Here is a 17622-nt window from a genome sequence, read left to right as displayed (position 1 = left end):
TTAGCTATGAAGAAGAGATATACATATACATGTTGGTCTTTTAATTTGTCAGGGTACACAAGTAAATCAGATCTGTATACAATTCAATGTTTTAGATTTCTGATTTGTAGCATTGCTAATATAACATACAAATGATCATACAGCATAAGAGGCATTTATCAAACATATTCTTGCAACATTTCAACATGTGCCTAATGCTAGCTTTAACTAGAGGTTGATTATAGCCTAGACTAACTGTAGAAATAGTGCATTGCAGACAAAGTTGACAGGCATCAGTAAGGACTTCCAGCCCTCATTGAGAGATGTGTTTTGAAGGGATGTGATCTTGACTCTGATGCCTGTTCAGCCTCCCGTGTCCCTGGGCGCTGCGCTGAGGTAGAATGGTCCTGCCTCTTCCATACTGCTGAGCAGTGCGGTCCAGACTCTTGCACACAAAGTGAGTAAATATTTTCCGTAGTATACAACATATCCCCTCCTACACACACACACACACCCCCACACACCAGAGAACGCAAAGCACTCAACCAAAGCCTCTCTAATACCAATTCCTGATTGGAGCGGCTTGGGACTGTTGTTGGCTTATGGTGCCCAGGTCTCCGGTGGGGAATAATTAAAACTCAGCCACACCGTCGGGGGATCGACCGGGTTTGTGCCGAGGGCCTGAGCCGCTAAGGAATGCCAGTGTGGACCCACCGTGACTCAGGGGATACAAAAAAATAAAAATACACACCTAAACCATTTTACTAACACCACAGATTAACTCAGGAGCTCTGGCAGAGACCAGAAAGTGCCCATTCATAAACCCAGTTTAGAAACATACTGTGTCCACAGTCACTATGGCTCATGTTACTCATATATATATCTTTCTAAAGGACATCATTTTCAAAGATTCAGCATGTAAAGTAACAAGGATATATACATGTGAAAACGTTACATTTTCCCTCTATTGCATTTTTCTACCTGATGAATCGTGTCCCATTTTGGAATGAAACCCTTCATATGATTTAAAATCAGACAAAGAAGAACCAGACAACGGAAATCTCAAGTGCTGGGTAAAGACAGCTCTTCTAAGATGTTTGGCTCATACCATTCCCTTGCAGACCTCACATGATGCCTCTATCTGTATACGAAACGTGATGTGCAAATATCCTCATTGTTGTGAAACATAACCACATCTACTCAATATTCGTACTTATCTCTAGTACATATTCTTCTAAACAAAGCCCAAAAACTTTATTAAAAAAATAATCCCAGTAGCTGTATGTGGGAATCATACAAAGGTACTGGATTCAAGCTAAGTGTTAAAACAATTTCCCCCCCCCCCCCGACTCTTCTTCAGTTTTCTACAAATGTACACACTACATCGGGCCCACAAATAAGGTCTGTGTTACTTCATCCTCACATTTCAATATATAAGGCCCCTGGAATCTAATGTCTTAAGGTTGAGAAGGCGAAATAGTCCAGAAAAATAAACATGACTTGTCCTTTTTTTTCAGTAGACATCATGTAGCTGTGCATGTTTGTGAGTGATAGCATTGACACGTGGTGGTCTCAAATCAGAAGTCAACAGATTCAACAAGACATCTTTGACATGTTGACACAGCACTCTCTTTGACGACCAAATGTCGTTCACCTGTCGTTTAAAAATCACAACGCAGCAGCTCTGTGTACCTGAGGATCCAAAAAAAATCGATTACAATCCTAAACACAACGACTTCATATCTCCAAACTATATGACTATGAACTCCGCTATAACCTATACAACAGGAACATACATTTGAACTCAAAGGTACGCTGTTGAGTTGTGTTTGCACGATTCTCTAAACCTAGTTAACCAAGTGCATCATCCAACTATTGCAAACTTTCAGTTTGTCTGAAAGAACCATCACTTCCAGCAAACTCAACAACCGCAGGTTTCCTGGAGTGCTGCATTTTTTTCAAGACCATACATGAGTAACTGCCTTTCATCACAGCTTAGCCCATACTACAAGGCTCTAAGAAAGGGTCCCTTCTACACTATAATCACCTTTTGAGATGATTATCCTGAGCAAAGCATACACCAAAGCCCCCCCCCCCCCCCCCCTTTGTGCCCTCTGACAGGGTTACAACACATTTATCCCCTTACAAATCCTATACAAATATCACAAGGGATTATTCATCTAGAGAACGTATGCGCAGGCTTTGACGTGGCTTTTTGCCCCCGTCTGGAGATGAAGTAATACCCGGGCGAAACAAGAAAAGCCCCCCCCACCCTTCCCCAGAGGTGAGACATTTACACTTAATGATATTGTTACGAGTTGGAATCCAGTGGAAACTAATTATGACTTGGCCAAAAATGGTGCAACTACTGTAATACTCTGACATAATCATGAACAGTAAAAAGAACCTCCTAACAAAATAAAACATTAAAAGACAGACTGAATACATCATGTGTTTATACCCTCAATTACAAAAAGGTAGAAAACTACATATTACAAACATGTTTAGGTGAATGATCTTTATCTGTACAAATTGAACCACAAGATCTCTATTTAGGATTTTTTTTCCATACAAGCTGAAGGAAGTATCAGGAAGCATTTTTGACAAGTTAAAACACAGACAGTTGGTGGTTGTTTACCTGGTAGACTTGGTGAGTGAAGGAGCCCCCCCTCATCTCCCTGCCCCCTAGGTCTAAACTCTCAATAACAGCTCCAACCTTTAAGTAAACATGAATTCAACTCCAATGATAGTGTGCATAGCATAATTTCACACAGCCCCGTATCGAGCAGGACACTGGTCACTATTGTAAATGGATACCGATTGTATTTTCTGCGTTGGGTTTTTGCATAACATCTGAAAGGCAGATCTCTAATATGGACATAAAACAGAACGTCACAACATCGTGTGACACTCTTCAGTTTGACACACAGGTGAAGAAACAAACCCCTCCGCTCCTCAGCTCTTGAAGCGCGTCTGCTCACAAATGTGATTGAATTTCCTGAAAATGAATTAAAGAAAAAAAAAAAAAAAGACAATCATTTAGAGCTGCGTTAAAAAAAACAAAGCTAAGAGGAGATGACATAAAGGATCTCCATCAGGTCTTCAAACAACAGAACTTTGGGACCAACATTAAACTATGACTCCCTCTAGTGGTACAGTATGTGAACTACATGCAGGGGTCACCATGTGTTTCTCATTTCTGTGCTGTTTGTCAGATACAGTCAGAATAATTCAAAACAGATTCATAACTGACAGTTAAGCCTTGGCATGGCATGGAAACTGTATGTAATGATACAAACTGGCTTAAAGAATATGCTGTAGAAAGGTGAGGCTTTTTTAAAACAAGAGTTATTATGTATTTACAAATTATCTTAAGTACGAGACCAACATGTATCCATGTTTGTGTTTTTGCTATCTATTTTTTTATGACTAGGAAGTTCTTAATAGTATTAGAAAATAAAGCTTCTTCAAACCAGATTCAGTCACTTCTTTTAAATCTCTTTTTAAAACCCATTTTTATTGACTTTGTGGTGTAGTCTTCTTACGTCTTTACAATTGTAATCTTCTTAAAGTTGTTTATCTTTTACAACGTTATCCTCAAATGTCCTGCTGTTGCTTTTAGAACTTCTATTTCCTTTTGTTGTTTGTACCGTCTCTTTATTTCTGTTTTAATCCCTATAACGGCTCTTGTTAATTTTTGTTATAATTCAGTCATCTTTTTTTATCTAACTAATTGAATGTCATTACCATCATTATTATTATTATTATTATTATCATCATCAGTTGTTTTCATCTCTCTTGGTTATTTCCATCATCTTTAATCTTAGCTCCTCTTGGTCTCAGCTCCTGATGTTGGGTTCTTGTGTTTTTGTGTTGTTGGGTTCTTGTGAGGTTTGGTTATTGTGATGTTGGGTTATTGTGTTCTTGTGAGGTTTGGTTATTGTGATGTTGGGTTATTGTGTTCTTGTGAGGTTTGGTTATTGTGATGTTGGGTTATTGTGTTCTTGTGAGGTTTGGTTATTGTGATGTTGGGTTCTTGTGATGTTGGGTCCTTGTGATGTTGGGGTCCTTGTGAGGTTGGGGTCTTGTGTTGTTGGGTTCTTGTGAGGTTGGGTTCTTGTGATGTTGGGTTCTTGTGAGGTTGGGGTCTTGTGTTATTGTGTTCTTGTGAGGTTTGGTTATTGTCATGTTGGGTCCTTGTGATGTTGGGTTCTTGTGATGTTGGGGTCTTGTGTTGTTGGGTTCTTGTGAGGTTGGGGTCTTGTGATGTTGGGGTCCTTGTGAGGTTGGGGTCTTGTGTTGTTGGGTTCTTGTGAGGTTGGGGTCTTGTGATGTTGGGTTCTTGTGAGGTTGGGGTCTTGTGATGTTGGGTTCTTGTGAGGTTGGGGTCTTGTGTTATTGTGTTCTTGTGAGGTTTGGTTATTGTCATGTTGGGTCCTTGTGATGTTGGGGTCTTGTGTTGTTGGGTTCTTGTGAGGTTGGGGTCTTGTGTTATTGTGTTCTTGTGAGGTTTGGTTATTGTCATGTTGGGTTCTTGTGAGGTTGGGGTCTTGTGTTGTTGGGTTCTTGTGAGGTTGGGGTCTTGTGTTATTGTGTTCTTGTGAGGTTTGGTTATTGTGATGTTGGGTCCTTGTGATGTTGGGTTCTTGTGATGTTGGGTTCTTGTGAGGTTGGGTTATTGTGTTCTTGTGAGGTTTGGTTATTGTGATGTTGGGTTCTTGTGATGTTGGGTTCTTGTGATGTTGGGTTCTTGTGATGTTGGGTCCTTGTGATGTTGGGTCCTTGTGATGGTTGTGTTAAAATGGTTTGTTGAGTGTTTTGCAGTGGGATTGTGTTTTGTTCTGAATATTTTGCGTTGTCTTTATTCTTGCTGGGTTTATGTTCTGATGTGTTTGGTTTCTGTTTGTTCTTTTTAATGCTTTAACTGTATGTCGAAGCCTTTTGTAAAGCCGTGTTTTTCTTTCAATAAAGTTATTATTATATTATAGCAGGACTTGAAAGTATATGAAATTAGTTAAATTTAAACACTTCTGCTTTCACATGTGAATCAAAGTATTATAGAGTTTGTGTAAAGTTGAAGCTGAATGCACAATCACTGAAGATGGCTTTGGACAATTCACTGCATCTACATCTTACTGCTATTTATAAACAAGCAGTGCAGAGGGAAGCTTGACAGGGTTTGTTTGTTGATGTGGGAGGGACTCAGTTTACTGACACATTTAAATATGTTTGTGTTAAATTCAACCAGGAAACAGAAACTAAAGTGATTCTGTTACAGAGAGGACTGAAGTGGATGGTCAAGTTTTTTTGTTCACAATTGCAATTTCACCATTTAGCCCTTAGAGGGCAGCTATACTTTCTGAGAAGGGAAGCTAAAATACTTACATTGCATGATGTGCCTTCACCTGTGTACGGCAGTTACGCCCCCAGTAACAGTCAGGACGAGCTGTCACAGCAGCTGAGGAAACAAGAATGAGGTAGACATTTAGTAAAACAGAAAGTAAGCCCCTAAAACAGCAGTGACATATTTTCAGTCTATGCTGCGGCTGGAAAGAAGAGATGCAGTTAAAAATGGCTTCAGTCCATCTGACCTGGCAGTTCAGATGAGGGGATGCTCTGTCTGTATTTGTAGGCCAGCTCCTTGAATGATCGCAGGCCGCAGCAGAAGCACAGGACGGCGTTCGCAGAGATGCGACCATCTGACAGACGACATACAGAAGGAAAGAATATGACCACTTTTGTATGTGTAGTTTAGCCCCACCACATGTTCTATATTACCATGAATGGAGTGTCATACTGGATCCTTTGAATGCGTCTGTCATAGTCCACTGTGGACTCACCTGTGAGATAATACTGTCCCTGCTGTAAGCTCTGCAGAGACTCCTGATGCAGATCTCTCCAGGACTTTCCTCTGGAGGTCAGGTAGGTCTGATAGTGGATGGAAACACACAAACTAAATATTCACACATGCATGTCAAGCCTCTAACATGGGGTTTTGATTAGATTGTGTGCTTCATTTTAAAACAGTTGAAATGTAATGTAGAAAGTATTTCTCTGAGAGCAGAAAATGCTGTATGTGACACAGAAAGATGCAAAGTGTCTAAGTGCTGCACTAGTCTAAAATCAGCAACCATGAATTAAAATACACTTCTCCACTGACCCCTTTAAGCAGTGCATTAAATCACACAAATAAGCAACCACCAGAAGAAGGAGCCTTATTTTACCTGGAGGATCTCTGATTCATAGTTGTTGTTGTTCAGCACACCATCCAGGCATTTGTCTGTCAGGTTGAGCTCTGAAAGAAACATAAATGCTGCACCTGAATCACAGACTTTGTAAAAGAAATGGATGCAGCCACCGCAATATCTCCTTTAGTCTGCTGACTATATACCATTCTTAAGCCTCAAGTTTAGTCTACCTCTGCAGCATGAAGCGACCATATTTGGATACAAGGACTGATTTACAAGCTACACTCTTACCCTTGTTTACATCATTCACAGGTTCCACGCCTAAACCCATACCCTGCTTGGTTATTTATTTTTACTCTGAATAAACATCATGCTGTATTAAAAAGAACTGTGAACCTGAGATTGACACCATCACTCAGAAGCCTAATCATGTGGTTATACATAAAGTGAACGTAGGGTCATTTTCTGGTTGACGTATATACTATCAGACTTTTTGCAAACAGTTGAGTCTCCCCCTGCTGACTGTTTTAATGAATGCAAGTTAAAAACACCAACATTGTCTTCACTTATTGAACCAATAGGTCCACTCGTTGCAAACAAATTAAGATATTAAGAACAAAGCATTAATCCAACTACAACACAGAAATGAATGGAAAAAAAAGGCTTGAATTTGTGAGTTTCATTGGTTGAGCAAAGAGATACATGAGTGCTGTTTATATTTCAGCGTACATGAATAAGTACATAAATACATGCATTAACTCTGCAGTGACATGCAGGGGTATGTGTCATTAGATTATGAAGTTTTTTGAGGATGACAACCATTCAAATAAGATACTGCATTTACACAACTTATACAAAATCTAAGCCTAAAGTAAGCCTACTACAATCGACAATCAAACTGGAGAGCGTGCCCTGGGGCTGTTCTGCTGAAAGAGATACATACCACTGAATCGAGCCAGACAGCCCTGACAGCCAATCCTCTGGCAGCCCCAGTACATGTGACAGAAGGGTCGCTGGCACAGCACACCTGCCAAGACACAGCACAACATGCATACATGGTTCATAAAGGCAAAAGTGCAACAATCTGCCTGTACATCTGAAAAGCTTGCATGGTGTTCATTAATGTAAAACCTAATTTTAAGTATGTGTTAATACAACTGGTTATAGAAATATGTTACACTGAAGAGTTGACATTAAATTCCTACAGAGAAGCAAACAAGTTCAGTGGACTCACATTGTTGAGCGACACCCTGCTGGCTGTTGAGCTCGGCCTGTCTGTCTGGCATCGGCTGGAGGCAGCAGGTGCAGATGAGATGGAGGCCCTGTGGGGGGCAGCGGTACTCCTTGGGATCCTGAGGAGCTGCACATAGGACGGGAGCAGAGGAAGCAGAGGATGGAGTTGAGGTGAGGTCAGCTTTCAGATACAGAGCACGCTTACTTAATGTTTTTGGTATATTTAATTATTTCAGAATGCTGCTGAAATGGAAGAGTTGAACTTTGGCTATGATCTAATCTTCACTTGTTATCACCTGAGGGGATATCGGAGGATGTTGAGGGCTCCTCCCCTGTGGGCTTTTCAGGCACCTCCTCATTTGGTGGTTTGAGTGGAGGAGGAGGAACCGGTAAACCCGGGAGCCAGAAGTTTGAACCTGTGGCATACAGCACCTGACTGAAGTCCCTCCTGTAGCCTGGGCACTGTCTGCACATCACTAGAGGTTGACTGGGGACAAAAGAGAATAAAAGACACTAAGGAAAATCTTCACAACTTTTTCTCTATTCAAGAAGAAAACAAGATTCTATTGAAGCTTTTTTTAGAGTCAATTTGAAGCTCTGTGTTTTGCTTTCGCTGTCCAACATCAGAAAGATTAGAAGCTACCTGTCAGAGCATGCTATACAGCTCCTTGTACAGACTCTTGTTATATCACACAATGATTACTGCAAAGCCTTACTGGCATGTCTCCCTCTCCCTGCACACTCAAACCTCTGCAGATGATCCAGAACGCAGCAGCATGACTGGTCTTCAACCAACCTAAAACAGCACTTCTCACTCCCCTGTTCATCTCCCTCCATTGGCTCCCAGTCGCTGATCACATCAAATTTTAAACCTTTACATTTTTTGTTTTTGCTTGACAAAAACGTTTCTCTCTACCTGAATGCTATCATCCAGGTCTACACTCTCTCCCGTCCAGTACGCCGTGCCAATGAAAGGCGCCTGGTCCTAACTTTACGACAGGGCTCTAAGTTGAGAGCTGGACACTTCTCCTCTCGAGTCCTTTTACACCTCAAAAACAAAAGAACTCCCTATTTCATGAACACCAACGCACTGATAGTGATGCCATTTCTGTTGTTCCACTTTCTCTCAGATGTCGCGTTAGACAAATCTTCTGCTGAATGAAAATGTAGAATTGTATTGATAGTTCTTACATGATGGGATTAAGGTCTGAATTTAATGAATACGATTTTTTTTTCACATTACCTTCATGCTATCTTTTCCCTTTGGTGCACCAAGAACGACCTGACTGCTCTTTTGAATTGGGTCAGTGATTAAATGGGTCAGTGATGTCAAACATTTCACTTCTTTTACCGTTCCATTTAGCTACTTTCATTTATTTTTTCTCGATTTGTTACAAGTTCTACTAAAAGTTCCTTATTTTATTTCAAAATAAAAGCTTGTATCCAAACAGGGAGTAAAGTACCCTTAGCTTAAGACGGTACAAAATAAAAGTATAACAAAAGCTGTTTTGAAATGCAAAAAATGGCAATAATACATTAACAGATGTGGCCTCAAAACACTTGGGAGACATAGAATCTGCGAAACAACTAAAATGTCTTTACAGAAACCTGAAAACATCTATAGACTGAAATGACTTGAAATCAAGTTAAACTAATAAAACATTTTCATCAAAAGACTAAAACCAAGTCCGTTCAGGTGCCAAAATGAGTAGTAGCTGTCTACAAATACTAACAACTAAAAGTTTTACCTGATGTCTGACGAGTCGCTGTCATTGTCGGAGAGCTCAAATAGGAAGTCTGAGCTGCCCTCCTCGTCGGAGAATGAGCGCTCAACTTTTGGCTGCAACATGTCCTGAGTTATCTTGTTACGGCTGTCCATGCTCTTCAGGTCCTCCTCACTGCGACACTTCTCTGTGGGCCGACACAAATGTACACATCATCAGTCTCCAATGACATCTTATTTTAAGCAAGTCTTCCTTTTGCTGAGCATCCTCAAAAGAACAAGTCAGGCTTTTTCCTCCACACACTTATTCATTTTGAATAGAAGTAGATCTCATCTGCATGATTAAAATATGCTATTAAATAATATCCGTCTGTTCAAACCTGGGTGCTGGTTGAGGTAGGCCTCCACCAGGTTGTTGAGGATGTGGTTCTTCCGAATCCTCTCCACAGGACAGCGGCAGGTGGGGCAAAGAGACGAACGCTCCATCCAGCCTGAGTAGCAAGCAGCACAGAAGACGTGCATGCAAGGCTGCAAGCTAGAGCAAAAAGAAGATCGTTAAAACAAACCGACAAGTGGACATGCTGCATGTACGCAAAGTGCCTGACAAGAGCACGAGCCTCATGACTGAACTTTAAGGTCTCACCTGACACAGTCGTGCAGAAGGTCCTGACAGATGACACATGTCAAACTCTCCTCCATCTTGTCCGTTTTTGCTCCTTCTGTCGGGGGTTTGGACAAAGAACGTCCCTGGACTGAAGCGACCACTTCTGTACCAGAGGTGTGTGGAGAGCCTGAATCATAATCCTTATCTGTAGACACAGGAACTGTAAATGACACACTACTCTGAGACAGCCGTCTTGCTTGGCTTACAAAAACTTTGCACGCTTTATTTGAGAAGAAGTTTTTGGTTAGAACTAAAGCTCTGGTTACACCTTAAACGGTCCTATTTAAGACCACTGGAGAGTTTGAGCTTTTCAAAGCACACCGTTGTTTTTCAAGTCTGTAAAGCTGTTTTCACGTACGAACTCCTGAAAATATCTAGATAATTACAGGAGGACTGTTCGAGAGATTTCTACAAGTGTGAAAGCCCTATACTGTATGATGCCTTTTCAGTCTTAAGTCTATAACACAGTATTTTACAAACAGCTGGAGAGAAGGTCACGGCTCCGGAGCCACAGCAAACAGTTTATAAACAAAGATGAAGCAGCTGGTTGTCGTACGGACGCAAAAATAAGAGATAAATTAATTTGGAAGAATAAAAAAAAAAAAAAGAAAGGAACATACCATCATGAGTTTTCCTCCTCTTGCTTTCTGGCTCCATGTCGTCTGTGTCTTTTTCCAGTGCCTGGGCTGCATCTCTAGTTTGGCCTGATGAGAAGGAATTTTAGAAGACCTGGGTCAAATAATCACCAAATACCTGATTGTTTTGAATGGTTAGAAAAATGGGGGGCTCAGGTAATCACAGTCAGGTGAGCAGTGTGTGTGTGTGTGTGTGTGTGTGTGGGGGGGGGGGGGGGGGGGGGGGGGGGTGTTCGATGCTTAAAGCAGATGAGAACAGACGGTGCTGTCATTTAATCATCAACCTGCACATATTCAAATGTTTCCAAGTTCGATATGTTTTGCCTGATACAAGTGGAGTTACATTTAGAATAAGTTCATTATGGTATTAGTATAAAGTGCAATGCATGGATACATGATGTACTGTTAGCTCCTCTCACCACAATGGTCACCTCCTTTTTAACAGTGTGATAGCAGAGAACCTACCAGAAGCAGGACAGGCTGCAGTTGCCATGGCACCAGAAGTGGTCATGCTCCCGATACAGAAGTGGGAAGAGGAGGTGGAGGGCTGAGGTTCCTCCTGAGTTGGATCACGAGGAGCCGCTGTGAGCATCACAGGCTCCACGGAGAGGGACATCTCCGACGGTGAAACAGGAGCAGCACTGAGCGCCGTCCTTTCCATGTCTGAGGGTTAGAAAAAGAAAAGGGTGGAGGTTACTGGTGAGGCACAAAACACTAAACACTAATAAACCCACGGGGAAATTATCCAACTTACCATAAGTTTGTTGTGTATTAGATTGTTCTGCTTTGATTGAGTGGTAGACGTAGGCAATATCTACAAGGGGACAAGAGAAGAAGTTGTTCTCTTGTTTACGTTTATAAATTAAATTAAATTCTCATGGCTGACTGGATGAACAACTCACTCTGTTCCGGCTCACTTTTCCTGTACACAAAGTAGATGACATCGCCGTTCTGCAGCATGTGAGTTTGCTTCTTGACCAGTTTGGACATGTTGATTATTGTGCCATTAGTGCTACACAAACAAAAAGTGATAGGGTGTGTCACTGTACAATATTTGAGAGTCCATGGGTTTGTAGTTTATAGGAAGAATGTGCAACTTTTACTTTACTTCTACTGGATCAAAAAGTTGCACATTCTTCCTTTAAAAGGGTAAATACTGTATATGAAAATGACAAACATTGTCAGCTCTTAAAAAAAAAAATGCAAGCATAGTTTAAAAAAAACAAACATTGACATGTTCTTTAATTAGTAAATCTGCCCTTGCTACACTTGTTATCTTATCTTTATTTTGTTAGCAGATTCCATTAGAAACAGTCACATGATGCAACATTTTCATCCTGCAGTAAGTTTTTTTTTTTCTAAAGGGGAATCATTCAGCGTGCAGTACCTCATATCCTCGAGCCACGCTAACCCCGAGCTTTCATCCTGCACAATCTTACAGTGCTCGCCTGATACCAGTTTATTTGCTGGGAAAGACAAATAACATCCTGGAATAAAGAAAACAAAACACAACAATGAGAGCAAAGAACAAACATGAAACCCAGCTGTAAGTTTTTATACATCTATCTGTTAAAGAGTCTGCAGGCTGTTGTTTTTCCATGAAAACCTTATTTTCCCCCCTCTACTAATTCTAAAAGAAACTCTCAGCAATTTTGGCCGGTATGGGGAAACACTTCTATAACTAGAGCCTATCTTCAAACTAATTACCTTGACAATCCAACCTCACAGTAATTAGATTCACAGGGAACAATGTCATGACATAAAAAAAAAAGAAAAAAAAAGAGATTTGATCACCCAGACACAAGATTACCAATTAAGGCTAGTCGCTTTGCACTGCATTAAAAAAAGCAGACCCCCAATAGCTCTCAACGACGAAACAGAGCACAGAGGGAATATAGGCCCAACCTTTTCTTAAGCAGAACCCATACAAAGAAAAAATCTACTTAATATTCTGCACACATGTTCTCAATGGAAGCCTTTTGTTATCATCCCAAGAGGCTGTCTAAGTTTGGTGCACTAAAGAACTCTTTGTGTTTTCAAGGGGGAGGTTTTTAAGAGCTCCAGACATTGACAGCAACGTCTACGCTTCAGGCAGGACGGTCTCTTTTGTTAACAGGCATCATCACATTGACAACTTTTTTTAAACACGATAAAAACAACAACAACACAATTTTAGGAAATGGCATTTAAAAAAAAGCCAAATGTATGTTGTTTTTCTATAATATACAGACCAACCTTTTTTTCTGCCAACTGTGCACTCCCTGTTGAAGAGCAGGACAGTTTCACTGGAGTTCACTTTGACCAGCTTCCCCCATGGTCGTCCTCTTCTATAACTCTCCATCACCCACTGCTGTTTCTATAAAAAAAATAAGATACAATTTATAAGCTTCAAACACTTTGTGTACAAATTTGGTGTTACTCTTTTGCTACTTTTTATGGACTACAAAGTAGGAAAGAGAAAGCAAAAGTAAATGTCATCGTTATTCTTCAATGTGAGGTTAATAAAACATTAAAATTAGTCAATATCCATTTATATACCAGCTTTATTGGATCTGAAACGTAAGGTTTAAAATGTTACATTTCAAATCTCGTGATTAGGTTTTCAGCAAACATTAGGTTAGATTAGGTTTTACCAGTCTTCCGGTCTCCATAACACTAGCGTAGGCCTATACTTGTTTCAGACACATTTAAACTCAATGACCTCAGTCTGAACACATGAAAACACTTCATCATTTTGAGGTGCCACTTAAGAGATTGTATTTGTTTTTAATCCATTGATATGGCATGTGTCATGTTTTATGAATGCCGAATTAACATGGGGACTTCAATGAATCAGAAAATGTTATAAGGAATGTAAGTAAACATATCCATCTTGCGGAAAAAGCAAAGCTACATAAAATATAGAAGTTTCTAACCAGGGTTTGGTGCGGAGCTCGCTCGGGTCAGAATCTGCTAACAACTAGCACCGTTTGGCTTTTCTGAGCTTAATAAGTGACTTTATAAGCGACGAAGCTTGAAAACGTGTACTATTTTAATCGTTAGCTGACATTATACGTTTTTAAAGAAAATATCCGATGTACTACACATTGCTGATATCATACAACGCAACGTGAACAACAACTTGGTTCAATAATAACACTAGGCTAACAGTGTTGCTAACATTAGCAGATAAACCACACAGCGGAAATCAGGAACACACAGCAACATCCAGAAATGACCATAACTTTAAACATATCTGACGTCCGTCACACTTACTTTACCGTCAAAAGGTTTGATGGTGTCCCACTAGTTGTTTAAAACACTTCTCCTCATGTTCCAGCTAAACACAAGATGCACTTCCTGCTAAGCACTGGGTTGACATTATATACCGTCATCAGCTGATGGAGGAGGGGCAGGTTGGGACATGGCCCCTAAAACCATAGACTACATCAGAGGCTCAGACCAGTGCATATAAGTTTCTGCTGGTATTACATGTTGTGTTAAATATTGTTGCAACAAGTCAGTCAGAGAGTTTTGTCCACAAAGCTTACAGTCGTGTAAAATCACCACTTGACACTTTAAGCTTTATTTTTAGGGGGGGGGGCACAAAATAGCATGGCTTGCAAAGAAAATGCCATCTCTGGTAGGCTAGTTGTATTATAGTAACGGAATCATATAGGGAAAGTAATGCTATAAATGCTGTAATTTCTATTCTAAATTCAGCATTAAGTCAAAGTTTTTATGAGTTGTGGTTTCAGGACTTTTGTGTCCACGCTAGAATTTAAATCTCTCATCATATCACAGTATCATTAACCAATCATTTGTTTGATTTAAATTCATGCCTCATTGTTGCAGCTTTTAGTAGCTACCTATTAAAAGAATACAGGACTAGGTAAGGTCATGACTTTCTGTCTGGAGCAATTTTTTTTTTCACAATAGCCTGTTTTAAAAGATGAAAAGTAAGGAGATGATGATGACACTGAAGGTATTAATATTCTTGGTAGTAGTTTTTTTCCCAAATCAATTTGTTTCACCAATAATTTCCTGGGATGTAGACATTACACAATTACTTAAAATGTAAATGTAGCCTAATTGAAGTTTTTGTGAATTACTTGTATTTGATGTTTTTGGGAGAATGTAGGCCGTTTTTCTTGCACCTTGTTTGTAAAGTTGAAAGATTGGAGAAATGGAGGAAGGGCTACAGGAAGCTTGATATGTGCCTCAGGGTTTTTTGGAGTATCTGATTATAGATGAATAATGTTCTTATTGAATGATTCAAATTGAGTTTAGTTTGAAGTATCCAATACAACCCTGATTTTGAGAAATAAAATCGAGCTTCAACAAATAACAAACCCTCTTATTGTTTTCACTGTAAAGATTGATAACTCAGTCTCCTTTATTAGTTGCCAGCTCTACATATCCATCGAGAAAAAAATACAACAAATCACAAAAGAAAATCAAATGTTTCAAATGTTAACGTCCCTTACACAAGTTATGAACATAACGATGAAATCTCTGTGCTAAAAAAAGGAAAATCTGAATTAAAATTTTGATTTTTTTGATTTTTTTTCCCCCCCAAGAGTAATAATGTATAAGTATAGTATAGTAATAATGTGATTTTAATGTCTTTTCAATTTCAGCACCACATTCCTTGAGATCATGTTTACTGGGTTGGATTAGTTTAACATTATAGACTCTCACTCTATTATCTGATGTAATATTTCCTAATAACTGTATTTTGTGTGTGTATTACTACAAAAGTCAAACCCGTGACTGCTAAGCTGCCTCAGCCCAGGACAGAACTGTGTTGACCTGAACTGTGGATCTTTGAGAGCCCCGTATGTCTTTTATCTGTTTATTATGATAATAAAAAGTGGACAAGTGTTGAGAAGAAGAGCATGTGTCTTAAAACACTCAAACAATGCATCTGATTTGTATAATTTCATTGTGATGTCCATGTTAGATGAAAACATATCTGTCTATAAACAGTGAACAGAGGTTGAATTTCTCACAGAACTTCTCTTGCTGTAATTGATTACTATCCTCATCCATATCATCTTCATTCTGTTACACAGGTTTTCTACAGACTATTATGAATCTGTTGATCTCTTAGTTCAACTAGTAATAAGCAACAATCCCCCTAGCAGAGAGAATATCTCCTCAATAAAATATTTTAGGTTTAGAATTTCATGACACCAGTCTTGATCAGATCAAAATCAATCACATTCATCTATTCTTACTGCAAAGATTTACACAATTCAGCTGCAAAAAATAAGCACAGCAACAAGTGAACACAATGCGGGATTACATTCTGCTTTCTGCAACTGTAGCAAGAAGAGGAAGAAAGCCAGAAGGACTTGTGGTTCCACATGAAGGTCAAAAACAACTTATAGTGTTTTATTCTCCACCATGACGATGGTTGCAATGATTGGTCATTTCAAAAAGTAAATCTATTTCTAATTGTATTGACTGTATTGCAAAAACATGCATGAAAGATGAAATCAAGATAGCCTAAAAAAAACATTTACCCCATAAGAAGTTTTTTTAAAAGAGTGTTATTGTTTTTCTTTTATGTGTATTTTTTGTAGGCCAATTTAGTCAAATGGAGTTATTAGCCCACATTAAAAGTACATTTCATGAAACATCTAGACTATAACGAGTCTATAAAGGACAATAATCTCCCAAATATTGTTGGGATATGCTGTTGGTGATTTTTTTTTTTACACATTAAAGACCTTGTGATGCTGAAGAGAATAGAGCAGTGATAATGATGTTTGACTGTTGGAGCAGGGCCACAAAATAATAATGGGAGAGACGGGGGACCCCCTCTGTCACTGGAAGTGGTTCAAGCATTTAACGTTGTCCACAGCAGCACGCACTAATATGCCTATCCCAACACTGACATAAGAACAACACTAAAGAACATAGCAGAGCTTTGAAATCATTAAACAAAGTAAACCAACATTGTAACAATCAAATGTTTTACTTTCAATTAAGCACAAATCTCACTTGAGGACTACTTCACATTAATGGGTGAAATGTGCGATTCTAAGTCATTTCAAATTTGTATTTCTTTTTTGAAGGCATCTCACGACCCCCATCCCAGTGTCTTGCGGCTTCCACTTTGGGAATCAGTGCTCTAGAGCACGTGGAGGGATTTATACTCATTTGCACTGAGAAAGGCTGATATTGCATTTGTAAAAAATAAATGATGGTTGTGAACTCATGTGCGTCGAATTGGAAATTTGACTTTAGATAAAATACACTATGAATAACAAGGTTGTAGAGAATAGTACTGTTTTGGACTTCTATCAGGATTAAATGTTGATCTCCATTGTAAGAGGTTGTGAACTAAAGTGAAACTCCTGGGATGATATGGAGTGGGACCTCCGGCCCTGCTAACTGAGAATAAACAAGCAGCAAAATCAGTGGTTTGTATGAAGTATGATTGAACTGCCTGAAAAGTTTATGAAGTTTTTTCAAGAAGTTACAGGTTAAATATGTTAAAAAATAGACTTTATATAATGTGGAGTAAAAGGTGACGACTGACAGGCAAGACAGTGTTAGGAGCTTCTGCAGATGCAGTTGTTTTTCTGATTTCTCAAGCAGTGCATTTTTATGGGTTGTCATGAAAGAAACATTTTTATTGTTTGTTCCACCGTGTTGTACTAACAGCAGCAGGTACAGCAGCACCTCTATTCTGCCATTTCCTAACTTTTGGTTGTTGTGGTAGTTAAGCTGGGTTTTTTTTTTTTACCTACAGTACAGCTTTGCTTTTTGCTCTGTCTATATCTGTAATGTTTCAGTTTTACCAAAAAATTAACAGAACCAGACAGATAAAAGGGCCCAAAATTGCAGCCTCTCACAAGGCAGGATACAATAAAAGGGCAGAGTTTATTAAACAGTCAAGGTCGGTTCACTGGTAATCCCAAAAATATCCAAGCAAACAAATCCGATAGGGGCAGGCAAAAGTCAAAAGGCAACGTCAAATACTAATCACGAAAAAAGACCGCTGGACCGAGGTGACACGAGGGAACAAATAAGGAACTGGCAACATGAGGGAAGACACACAGGGATTATGCACAGGCAATCAGGGGCGGGAAAATGTGAGGATCAGGATCTGAAGGACAGAGACAAGGGTAAGTACAAAATAAAACAGGAAATGACAATAAAATAAAAAAAAGGACAGTCACAAAACATGACCTTTCTGTAGGATACTTG

At 39.5% G+C, this 17622-nt stretch overlaps 1 protein-coding gene across 1 annotated transcript; it reads right to left on the bottom strand.

Moving 5' to 3' along the window:
* Positions 1 to 2415: 2415 nt before the first annotated feature.
* chfr (checkpoint with forkhead and ring finger domains, E3 ubiquitin protein ligase) lies at positions 2416 to 13805 on the bottom strand. The gene is made up of 18 exons (XM_061037610.1): positions 13678 to 13805; positions 12658 to 12778; positions 11810 to 11909; positions 11325 to 11434; positions 11177 to 11236; positions 10888 to 11085; positions 10408 to 10491; positions 9767 to 9932; positions 9504 to 9658; positions 9149 to 9311; positions 7697 to 7887; positions 7402 to 7527; positions 7111 to 7194; positions 6204 to 6274; positions 5820 to 5907; positions 5571 to 5678; positions 5365 to 5437; positions 2416 to 2977 (listed from the first exon to the last, which is right to left on the bottom strand). Exons 2-18 carry the CDS (start codon positions 12761 to 12763, stop codon positions 2935 to 2937), a joined length of 1926 nt encoding a protein of 641 aa, XP_060893593.1. The 5' UTR covers positions 12764 to 12778; positions 13678 to 13805; the 3' UTR covers positions 2416 to 2934.
* Positions 13806 to 17622: the final 3817 nt, after the last annotated feature.

This window comes from Labrus mixtus, chromosome 5 (assembly GCF_963584025.1).
Source record: "Labrus mixtus chromosome 5, fLabMix1.1, whole genome shotgun sequence".
NCBI classification, from domain to species: Eukaryota; Metazoa; Chordata; class Actinopteri; order Labriformes; family Labridae; genus Labrus; species Labrus mixtus.
Note: the sequence above shows the minus strand (reverse complement) of the source record. Positions and strands in the feature narration are given on the sequence as shown.